This window comes from Heterocephalus glaber, unplaced genomic scaffold (genome assembly GCF_053883595.1).
Source record: "Heterocephalus glaber isolate CG9 unplaced genomic scaffold, H.glaber_assembly_v1.0 deba00001481, whole genome shotgun sequence".
In the NCBI taxonomy this organism is placed as follows: Eukaryota; Metazoa; Chordata; class Mammalia; order Rodentia; family Bathyergidae; genus Heterocephalus; species Heterocephalus glaber.
The window spans coordinates 33,004,585-33,031,798 of record NW_028258317.1 but is presented as its reverse complement, the minus strand read 5'-3'; the positions used below and the strand labels follow the sequence as shown (position 1 = coordinate 33,031,798).

Genomic DNA, 27,214 nt, shown 5'->3' with positions numbered 1-27,214 from the left:
TTTTTTCTTTTCGGTGCTAGGAATCAAACTCAGGACCTTGCACTTGCCAGGAAGGAGTGGTGCCACTGTGCTAAATCCCCAGACCTTCATTACTTGTTATTCCAGCATTTTCTATGACTTGCTTGCTTATACTCTTTGTATTTTTTGTCCACTTTTCTGTTGAGCTTTTTCTTTTCATGTTGGTCTGACTTGAATATTGTCGGTATTAATTCCATGAAGAAAAACCATTAGTTTTGATGTCATTGTCTATTAATTTTCTACTTATAAGTTGTGCTTTTGGAGTCTTGTTATTTTAAAAGTTTGTCCCCATATGCCAGGTGTGATGGTGCATACCAGTTATCCCAGCACTGGGGAGGCTGAGGCAGGAGAATCACTGCAGGTTCGAGACCAGCCTGGCCTACATAATGAATTCAAGGCCAGCCTGAACTATATAATAGCAAGACCCTGTCTCAAAAAAAAAAGGTGTTCCTCATGACTAGATATTAAGATTTTCTCCTTGAGTATTGTTGTCTTATGTTTGTTTCATAGTGCCAGGGATTAAATGCAAGGCTTTGTGCATCTATGCTGAATGTTCTTTGTATTTTACCTCTGATAATTAGATGTTTAATTCACCTGAACTCCACCTTTGTGTGGAGAAATCCAGCTTTTATTTTTCTCCATACAACATGCCAGGTATCCCTGTATCATCTATAAGTAACCTGTCCTTTCTTCAGTGGTACTAGGTTGCCTTACATGCCTCACTGGCTCTGCATTCTTCTGTCCTTTTTGTGCACACTGTTGTTTCTATCACTCTATCTTCATGGTATGGCTCTATCTTCATGGGAGGGAGGTTCCTTTTCTTGGATTTTTTTTTCCCTGCTTAGTTACTTCTTTCTTATAAATGTTGAGAGTAAGTTTGAGTGTATACACAACACACACACACACGCAATCCATTTAGAGTTTTCATTGAAATTGCATAAGATTTATAGATTTTTTTTTTTGGTACCGGGGATTGAACTTGGGACCTTGCACTTGCGCAGCAGGCACCAGAACCACTGAGCTAAATCCCCGGCCCAAGATTTATAGATTAATTTGAGGAAAATTGACCTTTTTTCAGTATTATCTGAGTATGATACAATGTATCTTCATTTTTATCAGATAGATTATTTTTTTGGGGGGATACCGGAGATTGAACTCTGGACCTTCCTCTTGTGAGGCAGGCGGTGGCACCACTGAGCTAAATCCTTGGCCCCAGATAGATTCTTATTAAAGTTTTAAATTATTCTCCATGTGTCCTGTCCTTTTTTTGTTGTGCTTTTTAAGCTGTTACAAGGACCTTTTAAACATATTTTCTCATTAAGTAAATACAGCATTGTTGATTTTTCCTCCTAGTATGTCATAATGAAAAATGTCAAACTTAGAACAAAGTTTAGAGACCATTTTTGGGTGGCAGAGGTGGCAGGGATTGAAACCAGGGCCTTGTGCATCTTCTGCATATGCTCTACCCCAGTGACCCACACTCCTAGCTAGTTAAAGATTTTTTTTACAGTGAATACTGATATGCTCATCCCTGTATTTTCCAGTTTACATCTTACTATACTTGTTTTACCACCTGTCTCTTCATCTTTCAGCAATTTATCTTATTTTTTATTAATTAAAAAGTAAGATGAACCCTGGTGGATGCATATAATCTGAGTACGAGGGAGTCTGGGAGTGTCACAGGTTGGAGACTGGACTGGGGCTCCCCATTGAGTTCGAGGCTGCCCCTAGTGAGACCCTGTCTCAGAACAACAACAAAGTGAGGTGAAGGTATTGTTCTCCAAAAGACTTCAGCATGTATATTACTAACTACAGTCAAGTATTCTGTACAATAAAATGTACAAATCTTATATATCATTTTGAAAAGTAAATGCATAACATTTGTGCAAATCGGGCCCTTATCAAGATACATAACAGTAGCATAATCTCAGAAAATTCTCAAATATCCCTTGGAAGCCCTACCCTAAGTATCCAAAAGAAGGAGAAGGAGAGGATGAAAATAAAATAATGAGCAGAGATGACTAGAGACAAACCAGAGATTTATAATCAAGAGAAAAGGAAGGGCCGGGGATTTAGCTCAGTGGTTCCGCCGCCTCCCTCACAAGCGCAAGGTCCTGAGTAGAGTCCCTGGTACCAAAAAAAAAAAGGGTATTATAAGCAATTACAGGTTGATATATTTTAACACATTGCTGTTTTTTTCCCTCCCTCTCTTCCCTTCTTCCCTCTCTCCTTTCCCACTCTCTCTCTTCCTTCTCTTTTCTTCCTTCCCTCTTTTTTTCTTTCTAACTTAGGAAATTAGTAAAATATTTTGCTTTTATCCCTCGTTCATAGCTTTCTTTAATAGTTCTCAAATACTGAAGCAGTCTTATACTGGACTACTTCAGACTGATCCTTTGAAAATATTAGGATACAAGGAGAGAGGAATTGAGAGTAGAAGCGTGTATATGTTTGAAATAGGCAGTATTTCCCTTATGAGTTAATTCATTAATGACTGCTTCACCATAAAGTAGTAATGGCTTTTTTCCCCTTTCCTGCTCCCTATTTAGCTTTTTCTTGAAACCGAGTACCTCTGGTGATAGTTTACAGAGTGCCAGCATTCCACTGGCAGATGAACCATTGGAGCACAAACCTGTATGCAGTTCAGCAGAACCTGACTTGATCACCTTCATGGATTTCCCAAAACAAAGTGAGACTATAATTGAAGAGACAAGCTGCACAACTGAGTCAAGGTACCATAAGATGCAGATAATGCTTTATAAAGAGATTTAATCTTGACACTTTACTACCACATAGTATTTAAATATCTAATGAATGAATCTGATAAAAGGGATTAAGTTCAAGACCTTTGCACTGAGCTACCGCCCCAGCCCATTTTCATTTTTTATTTTTGAGGGGTCTCATAAACTCACTAGTTTTCCCAGGCTGGGCTTAAATTGGCTGTCCTCTTGCCTCTGTCTCCCAGAGTGTGGGGATGATATGCATGTGCCACCATACCTGGCTTGATAAAACATTTTTGAACTAAGTCAAAGACTTTTCAATGATATTTTACAAACTGAACTTCTTAACAGTAAAAAATAATTTTCCCCTTTGTGTAGTCATTTCCAATTTTCAGAGACATACTCTCTTTTAGTGTAAAGTGTATATTTTACTCCTCAGCACTGGTTGAGTCACACATTTGTTGAGAGCCTGTTTATATGTTAAGCATTATATTTGGCACTAAAAATAAAAAAAAAATAAATGAGACCTGGCCTGTACCATTAAGTGGATAATAGCCTAATAGAGATTAAACATCAGAGAATCTACTTTACTCATTTGGATCTAGTAGTATACTTCTCGATGATTTTATTTAATAAAAATGAAATAATGCTTCAGTAAAGCAACTGAAAAGGTGCTTAATCTTTTAAGTTATACCATGTGTTCACTTCCCACCCCTCACCAGTCATCCAGTCCATTTGTTCTTCTGATCAGTTTGACAGAAGTACTAGAAAAAAGTGAGTTCTTTCTTTTGGGTTGTGGAGTGGTGCTGGGGGCAAACTCAGGGCCTCTCACTTACAGGTCAAACACTTTATTGTTGAGCTATTCTTCCCGTCCCAAATTTAGTTACTACAAGGTAGTGCTGATTCTTTTTCAGATATATGTAGTAGACTCAAAGCCTGTTGTAGATAATACTGTCTCTACAGATTTTAACACAAGCAATTCTTCATTTTTAAAGTGATACAATGAAGAAACCCAGTGGAGATGTCCAAACTGTGAAAATGTCATCAGTGCCCACCAGTTTATCCAAGCGAAGTGTATCTTTGACTCGAAGTCACAGTGTTGGAGGTCCTTTGCAAAACATTGACTTCTCCCAACGACCCTTTCATGGTGTTTCAACAATTAGTCTTCCAAATAGTCTGCAGGAAGTTATGGTATGTGATATTGCAATCATACTGCCTATTCCTGTATGTATTTAATAGTAGTACAAAATAATTCTTCTTGGGTACACTCATTTTAATAACATGAAAAGTGATAAACAATTTTCCATAAATAAATTAACTTTTTAAGCTTTTTAATATAGAGGATATCAAATAGGCACAAATACAGAAGTGGGTAGTGGAGTCCCTCAACTCATCTAGCTTCAGTAATTTTCAGTTTTGGGGCATAAATCTTCATTCACTTTTCCTTTGGTAGATTGTTTTGAAGGAAACTTCAAATGACTTATATTTCATTTGTAAATATCTCAGTATGTATCTGAGGATTTAAGAAAAAAATATCACAATGCCATTTTACTAAAAGAAAAACAATATTATTAGGTTATTTAGTCTTTGCTCAAATTTCCAGTTGTCTCAAAAGTATCAACTATTAGGATATTGTGCCACATGATCTTGCAGTAATTGATTTTAACAGCATAGAGAAACATCTCATTGAGAAATACTGTTAAGCACACAAAATTAAACATAACATTACTTCTTTTTGTATTGTTCAAAAGGACCCTTTGAGAAAGAGGCCCAATCCTTCTCCTGTTTCCGTGCCTTACTTGAGTCCCCTCGTGCTTCGTAAAGAACTTGAATCTTTGCTAGAAAATGAAGGCGATCAGGTGATCCATTCCTCCTCTTTCATCAATCAGCACCCCATCATTTTCTGGAACCTCGTTTGGTATTTCAGGCGGTTGGACCTTCCGAGTAACTTGCCAGGACTCATCCTCACGTCTGAGCATTGTAATGAAGGTGTCCAGGTAGGGACTGATTTCTCTGCATGTACTAGACTGGTGTATTTGGGCTGAGGCTTCATGCTACTGAGAGTACATAAAAACAGGAGCTTAGCATGATAGAGGTTATTTCTCTCTTGCATTAGAGGCTGAATAGAAGTCCCTGGGTAGGATTTGACATTCTTCTTTTGTTTCTCTGTGTGCCACCTCCATTTTACCCAAGTCAGCATTGGTCCAGGATAGCTGACACTGTCTCCAGACTCTCACAGTCATGTTTCAGTCAGCAGGAAGGAGAAGGGAATGGAGACAGTGTGTCTTCCTTACCCTCAGCGCATGGGGTTGTGCATAGAGTTTCGACACGAGTGTGGTTGTGTGGTCATATAGAGCTGACAAGGGAGCTGGAGAAGGTCATATTCTCACCCAGATCCCCACAACAACCTTATTTGAAGGGACTCCTATTATCCATATTTTTAGATGCTATAATTAAAAGTTAGAGAAGTTAAGTGATTTCTGTAAGGTCACATGCCTAATAAGTGAGGGAAAGTTAATATCACAGTCCTACTGCCTAGCTCTGAAAACTCCAATTACTCTTCCACTGAGATTTCTGATTCCATTGGAGTATAGTGTTTTTTATTATACTGAATAATGACAGATACCAAATCACCGACACAGCTGGGGCACCACACACTCTAAAAGTGTTATAAACTGTAATTTGACTCACTATTTTGAGTAGAGTAGATGAAACAGAATTACTTGGTAAGATAGAATTTAAACTTTGTCTTCTTGTAATGATTGATGGTTAATGCTTTATGTGACTACTGTGCCAGTTAGCAAGTTGTCATTCTAATCCTTGAAAGGCAAACCGAGAAACCTGTAAGTCAAGCCAAGCATAAAGGTCACTGTTTGAGAAGCTGAGGCAGCCTGAGCAAGTTAGTGTTACCCTATCTCAAAATAAAACTTAAAAGGGGCTACATGAGGCAGTGGGTTCAATTCCCAGTGAAACACACCCACACACACTCACACACTCAGAGACACAAAGAAGGGGGGAAGGAAGGGATAAGGAGGGGAAGAAAAGAAACCTGTGTTTATCATCAGATATTAATGAAACTTAAAAAATTTTTATTTAGAATTGTAGATCCAGAGTTTTGAGAGAACACATCTGTCTTACTTAGCTGGTTAGATCCATGGATAATTACTGTGTTCAGGATACTAATATTTTCTATTGCTCTCTTAGCTTCCTCTGTCGTCTCTGTCCCAAGATAGCAAACTTGTATATATTCAGCTGCTGTGGGATAATATCAACCTTCATCAGGAGCCAGGAGAACCTCTGTATGTCTCGTGGAGGAATTTTAGTAAGTGAAATACAACTGAAGACATGACTTTAAAGATGCAGACTCAGCCGGGCATGGTGGCACATGTTTGTGATTCCAGCACTCTAGGAGACTGAGGCAGGGTGCTTCGAGATTGGATCTAGCCTGGGCAATCTGTCCTCTTAGGGAGGGTGAGCAAGAGAAAAGGAAGGCGAGGGAAGAGGGTAGGTTGGAGGGTGGAGAGATAGGGAGAGAGAGAAATTTTTATTAAGGAAAGAGAGAAAGGAAGAAAAGAGAAAGGGAGAAAAAGAATGAACTTCTACATGCTCAAATATTCTTTCACAGTAATGGATAAGCAAATTGTGGTTTGTGGTACAATCCATTCACATAAGTAATTCTTTTGTTTGTTTTTGTTTTCGGTACCGGGGATCAAACTCAGGACCTTGCGCTTATGAGGCAGGTGTGAGCTAAATCTTCGGCCCTTCACATAGTAATTCTTCATTAGAAGAATGAGTAAAGGGCTGGGGATTTAGCTCAGTGGTTTCACTGCCTGCTACGCAAGCATAAGGACCCAAGTTCGATCCCTGGTACCAAAAAAAAAAAAGAATGAGTAAAAAAGAATAGAATTAAAGAGATGAGAAAAAAAATTCTTTTTGCTTTATTTTTAAATTTTTAATTAATTCAAATTGGTTTACTACTATATAGACCTGTTCAACTGTGTCAGGGCTCAACTAAGTTGAAGAGCAACTTTTTTAGTAATTTTCTGTTTGAGTATTTCAAGGGTAAATTTTATATAGTGAAAGAGTAATATAGATGTATTGGTATAGGATCATAATTTCACTTATGTTGGTGGGTATAATTTCAAAGATTCTGGGTTCATTTTTAATGTTTTATATTTAGAAGATTTCTTAAAAGGTGTAAAGAATCATCGTCATCCATGTTTCAGAAGTATGTGCATCAGTAAGTACAGTGGAAGCCAGTGGAGAAGTGTGCACATGACATGAACAGGTAGCTCGTGGGAAGCACTGCACACTGGTTAGCGAGGGCTCCATGACAGTGCTGGGCTTAGCACCCGAGATGCTAACTTTTCATGGCTCTGAGGCTGGAGTCCCAGGACCATCGCATTGGAAGGTTGACTTTTCCCAGGCCTTTCTCCTTTGCTGCAGATGGCTGCCTTCTTGCTTTGTTTGCACATCGAGGCTCTCTTTGCCTTTGCACATGAGTACACACCTGGTGTCTTTCTCTCTTTACAAGGACGCCAGTCATTTTGGATTAGAGCCTCCCACTCTTACGGCCTTCTTTCACCTTCCTTCTTTGAAGGCCCTATCTCTAGATCCAGTCACTTTAGTGGTTAGGGTGTCTACATGTGAATTTGAAGGGTTGGGGGCACAATTTTTTTCATAACATAAACATGAAAAGATGCTTAATCACATTAATTTTTAGTGAAATACTACTTTTTAAAATTAATTTAAAAAATGTAGCCAAGCATGTTGGTGCATGCCAGTACATAATGCCAGCACTCAGGAGGCTGAGCCAGGAGGACTGCTGGAAGTGCAAGTTTGAGGCCAGTCTGAGGAACATAGTGAGTTTAAGGCTAGCCTGAACTCATAGGGAGAACCTGTCTCAAAAAAACAAACAAAAAAGGAAATTTAAACTTAGGCTTGGCAAAAAATTTTAAAAATTAATATTGTTGAAGATGTAAGGGAAGGACCTTTTGATAAGACTGTGAAAAGTAAAATGAGACATTTCTGAAGAACAGTGTGACAGACATCCAAGTTTAATGTGTACGTATGCTTTAACTCAGGAATTTCAGTAACAATTCCCTTCTGTAGAAATGCAGTACGGAAATTGTCAGTACAAGAATGTTTACTGTAGGGCTTTGTGTAATAGTGACAGACTTTAAGGTACATATTCAACAGGGGAATTATGGGAAATCCACACTATGAAATACTGGCAGCTGAGAAAAAGCATCGTTACAGATAGGTGCCTGAGAGGTGGAAGCCTGTTTTCTTACTAAGTGGAAAAATACAAGTTACACAACAGTACATTATCTTTTCCCTTTGTTGTAGAAAAATAAAGGCAAAAAAAATTTTTTTTTTTTGGTACCAGGGATCAAACTCGGGTCCTTGTACTTGTGAGGCAGGCGGTGGAACCACTGAGCTAAATCCTTGGCCCCTAAAGCCAAAAATATTTATCTGTGTTTCATTATATCCATAGGAGCTGGGCTCAGTGGTGCACGCCTATAATCCCAGCCACAGACAGCTGAGGTGGTAGGAATACAAATTCAAGGCATGCTGGTCTACTGAGTAAGACACAGCCTCAAATTCTTTTCAAAAAGGAAAAGGCATGCCACTGGGGTCTAGCTCAGTGACTGAACACTTGTACAGCAGCTGTGAACTCCCAGGTTCAATCCTCAGTGTGGGGTGGGGTCAAAAAATATGTATGAGTTCATAGAAAAATGTCTAAAACTACTGAGTACGAGGGTGCATGCCTATAATCCCAGCTGCTTGGGAGGCTAAAATAGGAGGGTGATACATTTGAGGTCAGCCTGGTCAGTTTAGTGAGACTGACAAAAAAGGGCTGGGCTGTAGCTCAGCAGCATAGACTTGCCTAGCGTGCAGGAGGCCCTGAGTTTAACCTCCAGTATGGTAAAAGAAAAGAAAAACATCTAAAACTATATATCTAAAGCTGTTAATAGTGACTACTCAGGAAAAGAAAAAGATCCATTTTTTGAGCAACTTTTTTGAATAATCTACCACTATGTAATTTTTTTAACTTAAAACTGGAAAAAAAAAATCTGATACTGTCCCTTGAAATATACCAGTCACAAAATATGATTAAATATGAGCTATTTTTGCCTTTAGGTTTTTATTCTGGTCATAATTTTGAATGCTTTTTTTTTTTTTTTGGTACCAGGGATCGAACTCAATTGGCTTGCACAGCAGGTGGCGAAACCACTGAGCTAAATCCCTGGCCTTTGAATGCTTTTTAAGCAGAAAGAGCAAAATGATATTGAAATTTATTTTGGAAAAGAATAGAATTGGAACTGCCATTTCTTCTGTCACTTTCCTGTACTTCCTTTTTTTTTAAAATAAGACAGGGCCTCCCCTGTAGTTTAGACTGGCCTTGAACTCACTGTGTGGCCCAGGCTGGCCTTGAACTTTCAGTGATCCTCCTGCCTCAGCCACCCAGAAGCTGGGATCATAGGCGTATGCCACCGATGCCCACTCTTCTGTACCTTTTGGAAGAGGCAGTATTGTAAAATGTCCTAAAATTAGTGGTGAAAAAATGTATATCTCTCAAGAATGGCTTTTTGAAAAAAAAAAAGCTTGTTTGGTTGCTCTAAGTGATGAATTAACACATAAAATTATATATATATGCATATATACACATATATACGCGTATATACGTACATATATACGCATATATACATATATACGCGTATATACGTACGTATATACGTATATATACGTATATATATATGTATATATAGAGAGAGGGAGGGAGGGAGGGAGAGGGGACTTCTGGAATAACAATATGAAGAGCTCCTCAGACCCACTTTCTATTGAAACAACCATAACTGGTGAACATTATTATTATTGTCTTAGGGCTATAGAGCAAATGAAGAAACGTTTATTCAAGAAAATCTGCCAAAACTCATTAAAAACAGCAAGGTTTTGGGGCACTTTAGCCACAACTTGCTGTGCTCTTGCAGTTTGTCTTTGGTATATCTAAATTTCTAGCATCACTACTCTTGGGCTCTGGGGCCATTATTAAGTAAAATAAGGGTTATTTGAACACAAGCATTTGGATAATGCAGTAGTCAGCCTGATAACCAAGCCAACTACTAAGTGACTGATAGGCAGGTAACACACAGTGGGGATGTAGCCCAGTGTTCTTGGGTTCAGTCCCCAGTATTGCACAAAAACAAGACAGAACACACAAACATAAAAAGCAGTAAGAGATGGTGAGGATGTAGAGAAATTGGAAACCACACATACTGTTAGTTAATTAGAATACAAAACGGTGTACCTGCTTTGGAAAACAACAGCTCTCAAAATGGTAAACAGTAACCTGTGTCCACACAGAGACTAATACACGAATGTTCTTGGTAGCATGTTTCATAATAGCTAAAAAATGGAAATAACCTAAATGTTCATTTCTTGAATGGATAAAATATGTTATAGCCATACAGTGGAATTTTAATGTGACAGAAAAAAGAGTAGTGAAGTACGGACACATGGGACAACATGGGGGAATCTTGAAAACACAGAAGCCAGTCACAAAAAAGCATCGATATTTCATTTTTATGAAATTTTTAGAAGAAGCAAATATACAGAAGCAGGAAGTAGATTAGTGCTTGCCTATGGCTGGAAAGTTGAAGGGGGTGTTCATGTTTTTTGGGGTGCTGAAAGTATTCTAAAATTGATTATGTTGATGGCTACACATTTGAAAACCATTATAGCCAGGCTTGGTGGTGGACGCCTGTGGTACCAACAGAGGATCGCTGCAAGTTCAAGGCCAGCCTGGTCTATGTAGTGAGAGTCTATCTCAAAAAAATAAAACAAAACTATGGAACACTTTCAATGGGCTAATTGTATGGTTTGAGAACTATACTTTAATAAAATACTATTTTAAAAATTGAGTTGAAGAAATAGTGGAGTTGCTTATTATATTTGGGTTAGGCTCTAAAGTCATACATAGCGTGAAAATCAGTTCTATTCAAAGAACATCATTTAGCTAGAAGAGCTAAGATCAAAATCCACAGCAGCCAGTATTTCCTCTTGTAGTCTTATCAGAGAATTGTGCTGTTTCTTTGGTTGGTCATAAAGTGTTACTAGTTTATTTTGGAGCTGTGTAGTATGAAAAATACAACATTATCACAGGCACTCAGGATGAAGCTGACTGGGGACTATTGGATACATATTTCCTATTTATGCTAAAATGGGTATAAGTAAAATTGTATGGTTCCTGGAATTGCCTGTATTGTTGGTCACTTTGTCCAGACCAAGCATACAGGTTTTAATTTCTGTATTTTAAATATTCATATATGATTCAGCTCCACTCTACCATTAAAACACTTCTGTGTTTTGTTCTCATTTTGATTTATTTATTTATTTTTTTTGAGATGGTGCCTTGCTATGTACTTCAAGCTGATTTTGAATTTACTGTGTAGCCCAGGCTGGCCTCAAACTCATGGCAATCCTCCTGTCTCAGCCTCCCAAGTACTGGGATTACAGGCATGTGCCACCATGCCTGGCTTTGAAAGTTTTATAATCTGTGAAATCCATATAAATGTGTTTTTAGTAGTTCTATAGTTATTCGTGTTTTAATTAGGATTAAATAGTATTTTAATAGAAAAGAACAAAAGCTTAAATTAAGGTAAATATTCTCACATAAAGATGTTAGAAATTATGTTGTACACCATATATTATTTTTATTTACAAGTTTAAAAAAATGAGAAAAAAAAGAAGTTATGAGTTAGTCTAAGGCTGGCTTGCAATTCTTCTGTCTGCAGGGACCCAGGCTCCTTCTAGTGTCCATTTTACCATCCATAAAGCTTGTTTTATGGTCACAGGTGTCTGCTGGAGTACCAGCTTTCACATCCAGCCTCAGGAAGTTTTCAGTTGGGAAGAAGGACAGGGGCAGATCTCTCCTATCTAAAGGGAGCAGGAAGAGTATTTTCTAGCTGGCACATTGTTACATAACAGCAAGAGAGAGGTGATGTTCAGTAGAGAAAAAGAAAGTGACAGTGCTGGGGAGGTAACTTTATTAATAATTGGGGAAAACTTACTCTTATTAACTGTGTTCTTTTTATTAGATTCTGAAAAGAAACTATGTCTTCTGTCTGAGGAACAAGAAGCAATGAGCACTTTAGTAGAGACTATCACACAGAGTATTCAGCACAACGATGTTCTTAAACCCATCACTCTGCTTTCCCAGCAGATGAAGCCAGATGTGAGAAGACAGAGGTAATTGTCCAGTATCTTCTTCTTGGTGCTCTTTTAGCTGGGAACACGCTTGTAATCCCAGCTGCTTGAGAACCCAAGGCAAGAGAATCTCAAGTATGAGGCCAGCCTGGGCAGTATAGCAAGACCCTGTCTCAGAAAGGCCTGGGGATGTTGCTCAGTGGTGGAGCACATGCCTAGCTGGCAGGTGTTCCTGGTACTGCCCTTTACTTCCTTAGTAAATACTGTCCCTCTAGTTGTAAAACAAGTATATACTCCTTGGCAAAACAATGATAAGCGCTACCCTAATATGCATTTGTAATTGAGCACAAACACATAATAAAATGTCTGGTAGAATAAATTTTAGGAAGCTAAATCAGGTATCTACAATGTAGTGTGTATTTTGCAAACACCACCGCTGCTCTTCCTTGGAAACCTTCTGTGGCTTCATTAGCATTGTGTACTACTTGTTCAGGTCCTGTGATACATACCCACACAGTTTTTCTTGTTGGATCTGAAATAATTGAGATTTGAAGTAGATTTAGGAAAGAAAGCAGGGCTGGGAATTTAGCTCAGTGGTGCCGATGCCTGCCTTGCAAACACAAGGTCCTGAGTTCAATCCCTGGCATCAAAAAAATAAAATAAAAAATTGTTTAAAAAAAAGAGGCCAGGGATTTAGCTCAGTGGTTCCGCTGCCTGCCTCGCAAGCTCCAGGTCCCGAGTTTGATCCCTGGTACAAAAAAAAAAAAAGAGAATTACATAGGATGTGAAGCTGTCTGGATCCCTTCATTATTGTTTGCTAACATGTTTGGATCACTGCTCATCCTAATTTCAGCATAAGTAAATTTTGCAGTAGAATCTTCAGATATAATCATTTCAAACATTACTAATATTTCCTGGGTCTCAAAGTCTCCTCAAAAATGGCATCTTTGAAGATAATCTCAGAAGTGATAGGGCAAGCATTGATAATGGAATAAGATGAATCCACTTGCGATCCCAACTGTTGAGGTAGAGATGACCTTCATAGTGTAGCAAGCAGCCTGCTTTGTGTATCTGTGATTTCAGGGGAAAATAGTGTCGGAGAGTTCACATTATGGCCTCTGAAGCTTCTAAAGAAAGCTACACGAGTTGTTATTAGAATTGGTATTGCCTTCTAATGTATTCCCTGTAAATCTATTCATTTCTTAAGTTTTCCCCCAAATCTTTTAACAGCTGAGGTGGGTAACTCATTTTTAATGTTCATTTATAACATTTTTATGTTCACAAACCAAATGTGGTTTATTCTTTCCTGCTGGATTAAATAATAAAAAGGCCACTTTTCACATTGTTTTTATTTCATTGGTTTTAGACCCCTGACTCAGTACATTAATTGGTTAATTTCTTAAGTGGCAAAGGATGAGAGAAAATTCTTTTTTTGTCAATTTTAATTAGAAATTGGACTTGAAACAGTTATGTGTTATATTGTTACCCTGGGCCTTGCACATGTTAGGCAAGTGCTCCACCACTGAGCTATACCTCCAGCTTCTATTAACTTTTTGTAAAACTTTAAAAATTTGTTTCTTGTTTTTTGTTTTTTCTTATTCTTGTTTTGAGACGGGGTCTTGCTTGTGTAGCCCTCAAACCCACTGTGATCCTCTTGCCTCAGCCTCCAAGTGCTGGGATTAATAGGCGTATGCTATCACGCCTGGCCAAAATTTTTTAAATTTTAGGGACTCTCAGGGGGGTGCAAAAATACTACACAGTGCTCTTGCTCTTTCTTCGGCTGAGCTATGATTTCATGTACCACTAGTGTAGCAGGAGGCCAGGATATTTTTTTTTTTTTTTGGTACCAGGGATCGAACTCGGGTCCTTGCGCTTGCGCAGCAGGAGGTGAAACCACTGAGCTAAATCCCCAGCCCAGTGTTTGTTTTTTGTTTTTGTTTTAGGTATTGGGGATCAAACTTGGGTCCTTGTGCTTGCGAGGCAGGCGGCGGAACCACTGAGCTAAATCCCTGGCCCAATAAGAACAATCCAAACCTTTTTTTTTTTTTGGTACCAGGGATTGAACTCAGGTACTTGTGCTTGCGGGGCAGGTGCAGAACCACTGAGCTAAATCCCCAGCAGGAGGCCAGGATATTGATGTGTTAAAAAACTGGTAAAGAGACTTCAGCACTTAAACCTGCTTTCATCATTTTAAAAACCCTGTGTCTGATGTCTAGGTAAATGTAAAAGAATTGAAGTTACCCCCTATATGTTATCAGACCATAGTGCAATAAAATTGGAGATCAGTAACATAAGAAACTGCAAAACCCCCACAAACACATGGAAATTGAATAACACCCTCTTGAACTACCAATGGGTCACAGAGTAAATTAAGAAGTTAGAGTTTCTACAAGTAAATGATAATGCCAGTACAACATACATAACCAAGTGGATTAAAGATCTAAATATTAAAACAACACTGAACCAGCTGAAAGAGAAGTTAGGTAGAAGACATTGGCTTAAGAAAAGATTTTATGAACAAAACCTTAGTTGCACGTGAACTAGCACAAACAATCAACAAGTGGGATCTCTTATTAAAAAGCTTTCTGCACGGCAAGGGAAACCATCAGCAGTGTGAAGAGACAACCCATAATGTGGGAAAATATTTTCACCAGCATTTCCTCAGACAAAGGTCTATGTAGAATACATAAAGGGCTGAGGATTTAGCTCAGTGGTTCCTCTGCCTGCCTCACAAGCGCAGTGTCCTGAGTTGGATCCCTGGTACAAAAAAAAAAAAATATATATATATATATAAAGAACTTTTAAAAATCAGACCTCCCAGATTTAAAGATCTAGTCCAAAAATGGGCTTCTGAGATGAACAGACATTTCTCAGACAAACAAGGAGAAATAGCAAATAAACAAATGAAAAAATGTTCAACATCACTGGTCATTCGAGAGATGCAGATGAAAACAATGCTGAGATTCCAGCTCACCCCAGAAAGAATGGCTGCTATCAAGAAATCAAATAATAACAAATGCTGGCGAGGGTGTGGGGAGAAAGGAACCCTTCTCTATTGCTGGTGGGCTTGCAGACTGGTGCAACCACTGTGGAAATCAATCAGTATGGAGATACCTCAAAGAACTAGGACTAGAGGTCCCATTTGACCCAGCTATTCCCCTGCTGGGGATCTTCCCCAAAGAATTAAAAGAATCATACCACAGTGATACATGTGCACCCATGTTTATAGCGGCACAGTTCGTAATAGCTAAAGCTTGGAAACAGCCCAAGTGCCCATCAACTGGAAACTGGATAAAGAAGATGGGCTTTTTTCTAAAATGGAGTACTACTCAGCCATAAAGAATGACAAACTAGAGACATTTATAGCTAAATGGATGCATATTGAGGCCATACTCTTAAGTGAAATAAATAGGACACACGTTTAAATTCTGAATATTTTCTCTAGTGTGAGAAACTGAAAGTGTAAATAAGGATTAAAATGATTAAAATAAATAATAGATAATTTGAAATAGGAAGAAAAGGTCCAAACGAGTAGGTGAAGTGGGAGGGGAAGGGGAAAGGAAAGAAAGGAAAGGAAAAATTATGAGAAAAGGAAAAAATGGAAACAAATTCTTTGTAAATAGGGAAAGTTGGAGGGGGTGAAGGGCGCACACGTAATGGGGAAAAAATAAGAACCAAGATACATCATATACAGATACAAGCACCCAAAGATAAATGTAAATGTATTGTATACCTAAAATGTACCAATAAAAGAATTTAAGGGAACAAAAAAAACCAACCCTGTGTCTGTGTACATGTATTTGTATGCTGTTTACCCATTAACTTTTAAAACATTTGTTTTATAGGAGTTTATACAGAGAAATCCTCTTCTTATCACTAGTGTCTCTTGGAAGAGAAAATATTGATATTGGTAAGTTGGTTAATTCACTAACAAAAGGGGTTCTTAGTTTTATTTTCTAAAGAATTTTTTTTTTTTTAATGTAGCTGGTATAGCTGGGTATGGTGGTGCACTCCTGTTAATCCTAATATTCAGGAGGTTGAGGCAGGATTACTGTGAGTTTGAGGCCACTCTGAACTACATAGTGAATTCAAGGCCAGCCTAGGTACATAGTGAGACCCTGCCTTAAAAAAAAAATTAACAGTATAAATGTAGCTGGTGGGCTTGGGAAGAGCCCAGTGGTATGGCATTTGCCTGTCCTGCCTGAGGCTGCGGGTTCAGGACCCAGCACCAAAGGGGTCTGGGGAGAGGACTGTATCTGGTGTGTGTGAGTACTTGCCTCTGAAAAGAGTTCTACCTTTTAAATATGTACTTGAAATGCATATATTTTGACTCAGTACCATTTTTAAATGCACTTTTTTTCTTTATTAAATTACTACTGCTTTTTGAAAATGTTTTTCAGAGGCTTTCGACAATGAATATGGAGTGGCATACAACAGTCTATCTTCCCAGATTCTTGAAAAGTTACAGAAGATTGACACCCCACTAAGTACCAGTGTGGAGTGGTGTAGGAAGTGTTTCGGAGCACCTCTTGTGTAAATAGGATTCTTTAGGGTTTGACACAGTGCCGGGGGAGTTGATATGGAATCATTCAAGGCTTTTTCAGTCCTAAGAATTGGTGAAAACAAATGAAGTAAAACTTGGGGATGATATACAATGAATTGTAATTCACTGAATTGTCTCAAAATATAAAATGCCATTAAAATACCTTGAGGTTTATTGATGTTGAAGATTCTCAACTCCTGAACTCTGCCTGTTCTGAAAACTGTTTTTGGATTTCTCATATTTGCAGTAGGTTGGTAGAAGTAATAAGCAACTGTACTGATGCAAGGCACCTGTTTATATTTGAAGCTGTTGGGTTTGGGAAATGGCAAAGGAAACTTGCTACCCCCGAAGCAAATGGGATATCTCAAGCACAAGAGCAACTACTTGTGTGACACTATAAATGTGGGGCTTTGTAGTTATGTGTTTTCAGTGTGTATTTATTAAAATTCTTAGACTGCGTGTCACAGTAGTTTTGTGGTAGGGGTCTTACTGCCTACTGGTGACTACTAGTAAAATCATCTGTAGTCATTAATCTCACAGTTACCTGAATATCATGACAACTGCCTTCCCTCTGACCTTAAATTTAATATATATCTTCATCTTTTATATTATGAATTATATCTTAAATATCCAGGTACTTCCCTCCTTCTATCCTCTTCCAATACCACATTAATTTGCAATGGCTTTAAATAAATGTCGTAAGTCACACTTATTGGTAAGTTATGCTTAAAATGCTAAGGTGTGTATTGTCTTCAGTCCTGAAATCTTTGTTCAGGCATGTAAATTGTTGCTATTGGTCACTCATAAAAACCTGTGGGATAGCTGGGTGTGGTTGGCCCATGCCTGTAATCCCAGCACTTGGGTGGCTGAGGCAGGAGGATTGCCACAAGTTTGAGGCCAGCCTGAGCTACATTGTTAAAGTCCAGCCTGAGCTGCATAGTGAGACCCTGTCTCAAAAAACAAAACAAGCAAAACAACCTGTGGGATAAACTTGCACTGCACACACAAATTGTATTCATGTATAATGTTTAATTTGTATGAGTAAAAATGTGTATTTGTAAATACTGTTTTTTAGGTTGAATCAATGAAGTCTTAAAATTTTAAAGCTTACTGAGCTCACTGCCTGTAAGGTTAAGAATATCATGGCCTCACCTGCCTTACTTTGACATTTATCACACCTTTTGTTACAAGCATCCACTAGGAGAGCAAGTTTGCCTTAATTCTCTGCATGGTTTAAAATGCTGATTGTTGAATATGTGCATTTATAGTAATTCTGCAGATGACTAAATCATAAAAGAATGTTGATACACAAAATAATTACTTTCATATGTACATGTTACAACCTTTAAAAAATTATTGTATGGATCTTTCAACATTGAAAGTGTTAATCTGACCTGCACAATGTAGTCTGAATTTACTGTCAGGGCTAAGTGAAGTCTTGTTAGAAATTATATACAATCTTCATTATCTTCAAAGTAGACCTTTTGCACTATATAAAGAGTACATACTTTTGCAATTAACAGTTTAACACTTACTGACCCAACAAATTTTGGAATACTTTGCATATAAAAATTGAGGTTGAATAAAATGAAAAATAATCTTAAATTTCCTGTGCTTGTCTGTTAAATTTTTAAGGTTCTTTTTTTTTTTGGAAGGCAACGAGGTCCAGACTTTATTCACCTAGGGGCAGGTCGATGGAGGGTGAGCAACTGATCAGTGGTGAACGAAGAACAGGCAGGGATTTTTATAGGGGATCGGGAATGGGTCTGGCACGTACAGGGGTTGAAGCAAATATTTGTGGCCAGGATCCATGCACTGGTCAGGGCAGATGTGTGGGTGTTGTCGGGTCACTTGGCACTGGGAAAATGTGCTGTGCTTTGTGGTCTTTTCTCCTTTCTATAACATCCATTTGAAGCGTTGTGTGTGCGAGGACACAGCACATCTGCATCTAGGTGGAGATGGCAGAATGTATACCTGGTCTTCAGCCTTCACCTAAGGAGTGGCGTGTCTGCTGAGGGCTGCAGTGTTTTGTATCTGCTGAAACTGTCTGTGGGCACCTCGGCTGGCTCCATGTCTTTGCTACTGTGAATTGTGCTGTAGTAAATGTGGATATGCGGGTATCCCTGAAGCATGCTGGTTTCAATGCCTGCTAGACATCTGAAATGCCGAGTTCGTGTTCTCTAAACTCAAAAAATGAATTCTAGGAACAACAGAGGAAGAATTTTATATTTTAAAAAATTTTTTATTAGTACAAGTTCGCAGTACATTATATTCATCGTGGGGAATTGGTACCTGTACATAACAAACACATCTTAATTCCTTTTCTTTTCCTCTCCTCTCCATCTCTCTTGGTACCTTTTCCATTTGTAAAAAACCTAGCTGTTTCCTATTAACTATCTTTAACTTGCTCTTTAAATTTTTTATACTTTGGCTTTCTCATGTAAGAGAAACCATGTGATATTTAAGCTTGTGTCTGCTTTATAGTATTTCACTTAATAGTATGGTTTCAGGGTGCCTCCATTTTTCTACAAATGACTCATTTATCCTTTAGAGCATAGTACTTCATTATGTATATATTTAGGAAAGGATTTATTGAAAGATAGCTTCTAAGAGAGACAGAAGGGGTGATATAGGGGGAATAGATGTTACTTCCATCATGCTAGATATCAGATATACTGCGTTTGTCTAAGGAACAACAGAGATTAAAGAGTAGGAAAATTTATTGAGGAATAAGAGGAATAAAATAACTCCTGGGAGACAGGCGTGGTCCCGGATGGGTTGCCTAAATTTTTAAGGTTCTTGCAATCTTGTAGGATTAATCTGAACTTGTGTGATTATTAGAATTCCAGTATTGTTTTGCCATTTTTTTGTCTTCATAAGTGGAACAAAATTGTCATAATACTTCCTGTTTAAAGAAATCTGTGAAGATCTTTATACATTTAAAAGCTAAAAGCTGTATCAACTGTAAGGTAGTAAGCTTTTACATTTATCAAAGATAGGAAAAGAATTACGCTTTGCAGTGATAGTGAGCTAAAGAATTCAGTGGTGTCAACTTTTTTGACAGTCGTTTTATAACATTTTAAATGATTTAGCATTTATAATCTTGGAAACCTTAGCCTATTGCTGTTTATGTCTGTAGGGACTGGGGTGGGAGGTAGGGATTGAGACAGTCTGTGTAGTCCAGGCTGGTCTTGAATTTGTGTAAGCCAAGCTCACCTCAAACTTGTGATCCTCCTACCTCAGCCTTCTGAGTACTGGGATTACAGGTATTCACCACTCCACTTGGCAAGAGACTGTATTGTATCTCGTAAGTGCTTTCTTCACTTATACAAACAGTAAAAATTTACAGGAAAAAACCTACCAGGTATGTAGTGTGTGCAAAACCTTAAATCTCTAGAATGGCATAACACTCTAAGGTGCTTTAATCCTGATTTAACTTTGAAATCTTTCAGGCCAAGGATATAGCTCAGTAATGAGCACTTGCCTGACATGTGCAAGACCTTGGCTCAGTGGTCAGCACTACCCCACACAAGCAAACACACACACAAATCCTTCAAATTAGTTCAGATTGTTCAGAAAAATCTTATATTGGGCTGGGGATTTAGCTCAGGGGTTCCACCGCCTGCCTCACAAGCACAAGGTCCCAGGTTCAATCCCTGGTACCAAAAAACCCAAAATGTTTAGGCTTCGATATTGCCTCTAGTTGCATTTTGTAGGTTGATCATAGTAAACTACATAATGACTAACGTAATGAACATAGGTAGTGAACCCTTGACTTACAAACTCAGTTTGTTCCTGAGGGCTGCTTGTAACTCAAGCTGGGTCAATTGCCTTCAGACTCTGTGTAATTTTAAGCCATACTTTCTTACAGGCGTATCTCAGCAACCTTAGACATTGGCCTAGGATTTCTCAATTAACCCCACAGGAAAGGACACTGCAGTGTTCCTTCCAGAACTCTTTTAAGGGTTAAATCTGTATCTGAGACCATCTGGAAGCCTGAGCAGCTGTCATTTGGATTGCAACTCAAGACTAAAACAGTTAAAAGTCCAGTTACAACCGAAGTTGTTTGTGACCAGGCCAGTTGTAACTTGAAGGTCCACTGTTAACAGGCTATTAACTTCTGTTGTACAGTGTTGAGTATTTCTGCAGCATAATAAAAGTATCTTCATCCATCCTGACCAGAAATCCCCAATTCATGGACAAAGACTACAAGGAGTTACATCTGCTTTTCATGGCTGTATCCTTTGAAATCAATGTTGTGTATTTTTCACGTTTTGTGCCCAACTGATGTACTGGTTAAATACATTACTCAGTCACACATACTGTTCTTGTGGTAAGTTAACCCCTTTGTAATGTCAGTCCTTTTCGAGTAACTTCAAGAAATGCTGGTTCCCTTTTGCTTTATTCTCATTTAGTATTTGGGGCTGGGGATTTAGCTCAGTGGTTTTGCCACTTGCTGCACAAGTGCAAAGACCCGAGTTCGATCCCCGGTATCAAAAAAAAAAAATCAGTATTTTAAAAATGGAGATCTGCAGTATAGTCACAGTATTAGCCTACTTGGGAGCTTACGTTAAAACCCTGTACCCATCTACTTAGTTGTTTTTCAGCCTTTCCTCCAGGTGATTCCTATATACATTCAGGTTGTGAAGCAGTTTTAGGCTCCAAAAGATGAAAGCTTTTTGAAAATTTTACTTATCTGCTAAAATATATGATGGGATCAAAATATATGGTGTTTACATTTTTTCCCCAAATTGGAGTAAGACACAATGGCATTAATCCCCCTCAAATACTCTCCCTAGCTTTGAACACATTTATTCTTGTCATTTTTCTGAAGCAGTTCTGGTCTTTCCAAAAATGTAGTGGATGCCATTGAGTGCCATCCAACAGAAAGGCTGGCTTGTAAATGATGGTCTCTTTATCCACATCTGGCCCTTTCCCAGCCAATGATCATGAAAGGTAGACATTTTGACCCAATTCAAGACATTGCAATTAAATGAACCATAGCTTACTCTACAAACTGTTACCTTACGAAAAAAAATTTTTTTTTCACTGATACAAGTCTTGGGTATACTGTAGGGGATAGAATACAGGGCCCAGTGCTTTCTAGGCAAATAACTTTACTACTATATATAGCCCTAGCCCTCCAAGTTTTTTATATAGATGGGCAACTCCTTTTTTCAGTACAAGAAAAAAAATCAAAGCACAAATAACCATAGCTAAAATGCTGTTAACACATCTACACTGGTTTGGAAGCTTTTGTGAACTGTTATAAAAACCACTCTCCATTAACTCCAGTTTAACAAGCTCTTCAGAAAACATGACATGCATTTTTAAGAGGGCCCTTTTCCATATTGAGCATAAATCTTTGAACTGTAATCCTCAAATTCTGTAAGATTAACAGTGGTAGTCTTTATTTTTTCTAAATTATCACATGTCTTTCTGAAGCGGTGTTTTATGCTACGCATCCTTTTTTTGAAGGTGGACATGGTGGTGCACATACCTGTAATCTCAACACCGAGAGGCAGGAAGATCACAAGAAGTTTGGGTCAAAGACTGGGAATGTAGCTCAGTGAAGGCCTAACAATTCTTTCCTGAGCCATTCATCTCCCAAAGAAGACTGACTTGTGTTCTGGACACTCCTTCAACAACCAGTGTCAACTCTGATCCTTTCACCTACTGGGTTACTATATACATACTTTCATTTCCTCCGACTCATGTTTCCTTCTACTCTCTAGTTACATCGCCAATGAAAAGTCAATAAAGGAGAACTGAGGTCAGATCTACTTTATTTGTTACTTAAACATTCTTATTTTTGACTGGACTCAGACTTGGAAGTAGAAGCTCTTAGAGAGGACAGCCTGCGCCTTTTGGCAATTTGTTCCTGGCGTTTCTCTTTGGCTTCCTAAAATACAAAACACAACTCAGATTTTGTCCAGGTGAAAAGTGCAAATTCAAAGCTATTCCTGCTTTACCCCCTCCCCACCTTGTACTTACCTTCATTCTCTTGGCCAAAAGTTTAGCATATTCTGCAGCCTCTTCTTTATTTTTCTTAGTACGCTGCTTCTTCAGAGCAATACGGCGGCGTTTGTGCTGAAGGACACGTGGAGTAACAAGGCGCTGAATCTTGGGTGCCTTGGTCCTGGGTTTCTTACCTAAAAATTTAGGTGACGCAGTCATTGCTCAAAAAACTCAGGGATGGAGTTTTGCTCAGCAGCAGACTGCATGCTCAGCATGCACATGACCCTGGCTGGAATCCCCACACATATAGGCATAAAAGCCTTAAGTTAGTAGCACTATGAAAACTTACTTTTGAGGCATTTTAAATTAAATCTGATGTACTGTACTACTTAATTACTGCCCCATCAACAAAAATCTGAGATAAGCTAAATACTATTATAGAAAACTGCAATCTGTCTGAAGAGTACTCAATTTATTATAATTTTTTTTTTTGGTACCGGAGATCGAACTCAGGTCCTTGTGCTTGCGAAGCAGGCCGCAGCACCACCGAGCTAAATCCCCAGCCCTCAATTTATTATACTTTTAACATGTTTACCATGTGTCAGTACTAAATGGGATTATTTTTAGACATTTTATTACATGGTGAAGTAAACTATGTAAAAAGCATTACCTACAGCATTCACCCGACACCACAGGTTCCCATATAGGCCTGAATCTGTTTCCTATGACAAATCTTGTCAATTTGGGGAAACATCTAAGTGTGGCTACACCTTCATTTAGTCTTTCTGATTTGTACTCCAAACTGCTTATGGGTTGTAAATGCACTCTGGAGCAGAAAATTTTCAGATATAGTTTTAGTTCAAGGTCACCTGTAATACTTTAGGTTCTAAAAGTAAATGCTCAGTTACCCAGGCTCTACTAAATTATACCTACTACAAAGACACATTTTAAAAACACCCACCAGTAGATCTGTAACACTAACAGTTGTTTCCAGATTATGGGGCACTGCAATGCACTTGCCAGTTACATCTCCTGCAGTATAAACTTCCTAAAGGTAGGAACCTAACTACTTATATCACTGTCTTCAGCACTTGGCATATGACAGGTGTTCAAATATTTGGAATGAGGCCAGTGCAGACACAGAATATGCTAAATACTGTGATGCCTTGGTTCAAGAACTCTTCTGTTTGCAAACAATTTGGCTGTTGTGACATCATAACTACAGCCATCTCCCCCACACAAACACAAATGCACCCAACCTCCCCAAAATTGTAAAATTAAGTCCATAAACCAAGGTAACAATGCAAAGGCGTAAGCCATTAACAATCCTGAAAACCAAATATGCTATCCATCCTATTAATGTAAACATTACACATTTCACTATTAATGTTATGTATCTGCCATGGACCTCACTGGTCCATGTTACACCCACTCCCTTTTACTTAAAATACTTTACGGTAAAAACACTTTCAGTCTCACAATTTTCCATCTTTCCCATCACCCGTAAATCCAAAAGGAATGACTATACCTTCTAAGTGCACAGGAAATTACTAAAATGAAGTCATAAATTGCACAATCCCTCTTACCTTCCTTGTTTAAGGGCTTTCTGACAACATATTGTCGGACATCATCTTCTTTAGAGAGGTTGAAAAGTTTTCGGATTCTGCTTGCTCTTTTGGGCCCCAGGCGGCGAGGCACAGTAGTATCAGTCAATCCAGGAATATCTTTCTCTCCTGAGAGGAAACAAATGTAAACAAAATATTTTAATTCAATAACTTCCTTTGTAAAGTTGGACTACTCATTTAACTATACTCGTTAAGAAGCCAGTCCATTGGTCAGTGCACAGACACTGCAAATGGAAAAGCATCTGTAAGTCAACTTCAAGGAAAATCAAACTTTTAAGCACACAAACCTCACCTTTTTTTACAATAACCAAGTTCAGAACGCTCAGATTGGCATCCACAATGCAACCCCGAACAGATTTGCGCTTCCTCTCTCCAGTTCTCCTTGGTCTGTAACAGGAATGCCCCTTACTCAGCAGCAGGCGAACTCGTCCATGAGTCAAGACTCCCTGCTTCATGGGGAAACCTTGTTTGTCGTTCCCACCACTGATTCGGACCACATAGCCCTGCACGAGTGAATATACAATGACAAACATTCACTATTTCTATTCCAACATTTACTAATCACAGGAATAATTCTAGGTAAGACCATTTTGAGTTTGTAAACTGTCTACATTTCCAAATTCCTTTCATTCACGTTACATCTCTAATCTGTTTTACTAGAAGTTAACATTAAGAAGACAAAAATATTTAAGAAATCAATGAACAATAAACAAATAAAAAAATTCTTTTTTGGCACTTAAAATTCCGTGAAGACAATCAGAACAGGTATTTGACATTTCCTGAAAGCATGTCATAAAGGAAATATACACCACTTCCCTTCAGGTGCTCCGAGGTAACATTCACAAGTGAATTACACATGGTCAGAAGACAGTTCCAAGTCCATTTACCAACAACGCTTACTATTTCTCACTAAAGTAGGCACAGTAATTCGATAGCCAACTTTTCACCTTCCATTCTTCACCCAGAGCGTCAGCAGCAACTTCTGTGGCCATACGCTTCTCATAGAAAGTACGGAGTTTACGCTCATCGTCCACCTCAATGAGTTTCTGGCAGCCAGTGGCTGGGAAGGAGATGTTCAGCTAAGGATTAAGGGGAGGGGGTGAAAATTTAGGATGAAATCTTACGGTTGAAAGGGGAATCAGAGCTTTTTCGGTAATTGAAGAAAGGTTTCTGTAATTACTAAACAGGTAATTGCAGAAACACCCACAACACTTTCACTGCAAAAAAATCCTCATGTCATTGACACAATCTGAAAACTAAGACGCTGACTTTATCCACTACGAAGCGCGTGTGAGCACCGCACTGAGGGACACCTTTTCCAGGCAGCCCCGCGGATTAAGTCGGGGCAACGGCACCGCGCAACCATTCACCGTCCCGGAGCAAGCAGCCCGACAGATCGTGCGAGTCAAGAGGGGCAGACAGGCTGGCAGCCAACCGAGAGCTGGGCCCGCGTTTGCCCGGCCGGGCGCGGGTCGCCACCGTGGCGAGCCGGCACGGGCGCGACTCCGGCGCAATCGACCGCCATCCGCGCTCCCGGGGACATCCAGTCCCTGGAGAGCAAGCCTGATTCTGCCTCGGACCCTACTCCACCTAAAGCCAGAATCTTGGAGCGCTGGGACTGTGGCACCACTACGTTCTGGGGCTCGACCCAAATTCCCCAAGTCTAGTCCAGCACCTACCACCACTTCCTACCTTCATCTCGAAGCTACCGATCGCCCTCTAGGCGCCACGAAAAAGAGACCCGACTTCCGCTTAGTCCAGGTCACATAGCGCTTTCAGTTCTCGCGAGAGCACAGATGCTTGGGAAAGCAGAAGTGAGTACGAGGGCACTTCCGGGGTGGGGCCAGTCGGTGGGGAGGCGCACGTCTTGGACAGCTTAGTTTTCTACAAGGTCGCCGGACTGTCTGCTGTGGCTGACTCTCGGCAGTGAGGTACCCTTTCACTGCGGGGTGCGTCCTGCACCCTCGATTCTGGACAAGGCCGGGCCCCTGCTCTGTACCTGATGGCCTAAATGTGGCAGCTTTAAAGCAGGAGGCCCCATCCGGGGATTGACTTCTCTCGGGCTGTCTATCCGTCGAGCTCTGCGGGAAGATTTCCAGCCCTTCCCTGGCCCCAGGGATTCCTGAACTCCTGAAAGCCGAGGCTCGTTTTTTTCCTTTAAAATACTGGGTCGCTAGGCTCGGTAGTGCACACACCTGTAATCCCAGCACCTGGGAGGCTGAGTCAGAAGGATCGTGGCGAGTTCGAGGCCAGCCTGGACTATATAGCGAGACCCCGTCGCAAAACAAAACACCCGAAAACCAGGGTCATCCGCTTGGCTTTGCAGTGTTTTCTGCCTTATCGCGGAATGACACCCTCAGTCACCCTCCCGCAAAGTCAGTAGGTATTATCTCAAGTCCAGATAAACATTATATGTTCAGATGCCTAGAAATGTCTCCCTGTTTTCTTACCTCTAGGGTCTTTTATATTTTTTTTCCTTCTCTCCCCCCCTCCTTGGGGGGAGGGTGCTGAGAATTGAATCCAGGATGTCCATGCTAGCTTATCAGCTCACGTTACCACCGTCAATCTTTTCAAAAAGCAAAATTACATCACTTCCCTGGAAATGCTTCGTTTGCTTCCCTGCGGCAGTTAAATAATGCTCAAACTCTACCATAACCTCACAGTCTTTCCAGACTTAAACTCACCTATTGCCTTTCAGATTAAATGTGGCCTCTTGTGAGAAGACTTCTAACCGCACTACCCTCACTGGCCAGCACAGTTTTCCTTTGTGGTACATATTCATGATATACGAGTGACTTGTGTATGGTCCCCTGTACTGGTTGATAAGTTTGGTCAGGGCTCGTGTCTTCGTTCTGGTGTACTCAGGGTGCAGCTAAGTGCATAGCACGGAGAAAGTGCCCAGTAAATACTGGTAAATACCTCTAACCCCAACTCCGGTGCGTGTTAAAATACCTGACAGCAGAGGGAGAACAAGTAAAGTAAATCATGATACAGCAGTAATGCAAGTCTTAGCACAGAAAGATGAGAGGAAATAACAGGGCCTTTAATTAGTCCAGATCATTCCTGGAAAAACAGGCTGGGAACCCTGGGAATTTTAATCAAGCCATATTTTTAATCAGTAACCTTTAAAAAAGTAACATTTA

At 39.5% G+C, this 27,214-nt stretch overlaps 2 protein-coding genes across 5 annotated transcripts in view; one reads left to right on the top strand and one right to left on the bottom strand.

The window, feature by feature from the left end:
• Positions 1–18,093, top strand: part of Dennd4c (DENN domain containing 4C) — a 118,363-nt gene extending 100,270 nt beyond the window's left edge. For all 4 annotated transcript variants that reach the window (XM_004838333.3, XM_004838332.3, XM_087183421.1 and 1 more), the window contains 7 exons: positions 2,565–2,747; positions 3,731–3,926; positions 4,487–4,732; positions 5,940–6,057; positions 11,837–11,987; positions 15,791–15,855; positions 16,346–18,093. In XM_004838333.3, coding sequence (XP_004838390.1) covers positions 2,565–2,747; positions 3,731–3,926; positions 4,487–4,732; positions 5,940–6,057; positions 11,837–11,987; positions 15,791–15,855; positions 16,346–16,482 — 1,096 coding nt within the window. In that variant the 3' untranslated portion in view covers positions 16,483–18,093. The remainder of the gene's footprint in view (positions 1–2,564; positions 2,748–3,730; positions 3,927–4,486; positions 4,733–5,939; positions 6,058–11,836; positions 11,988–15,790; positions 15,856–16,345) is intronic.
• A 4,164-nt stretch (positions 18,094–22,257) lies between these two features.
• Positions 22,258–25,953, bottom strand: Rps6 (ribosomal protein S6). The gene is made up of 6 exons (XM_004838336.4): positions 25,764–25,953; positions 25,019–25,150; positions 24,364–24,574; positions 24,033–24,179; positions 22,483–22,640; positions 22,258–22,390 (listed from the first exon to the last, which is right to left on the bottom strand). Exons 1-6 carry the CDS (start codon positions 25,767–25,769, stop codon positions 22,295–22,297), a joined length of 750 nt encoding a protein of 249 aa, XP_004838393.1. The 5' UTR covers positions 25,770–25,953; the 3' UTR covers positions 22,258–22,294.
• Positions 25,954–27,214: the final 1,261 nt, after the last annotated feature.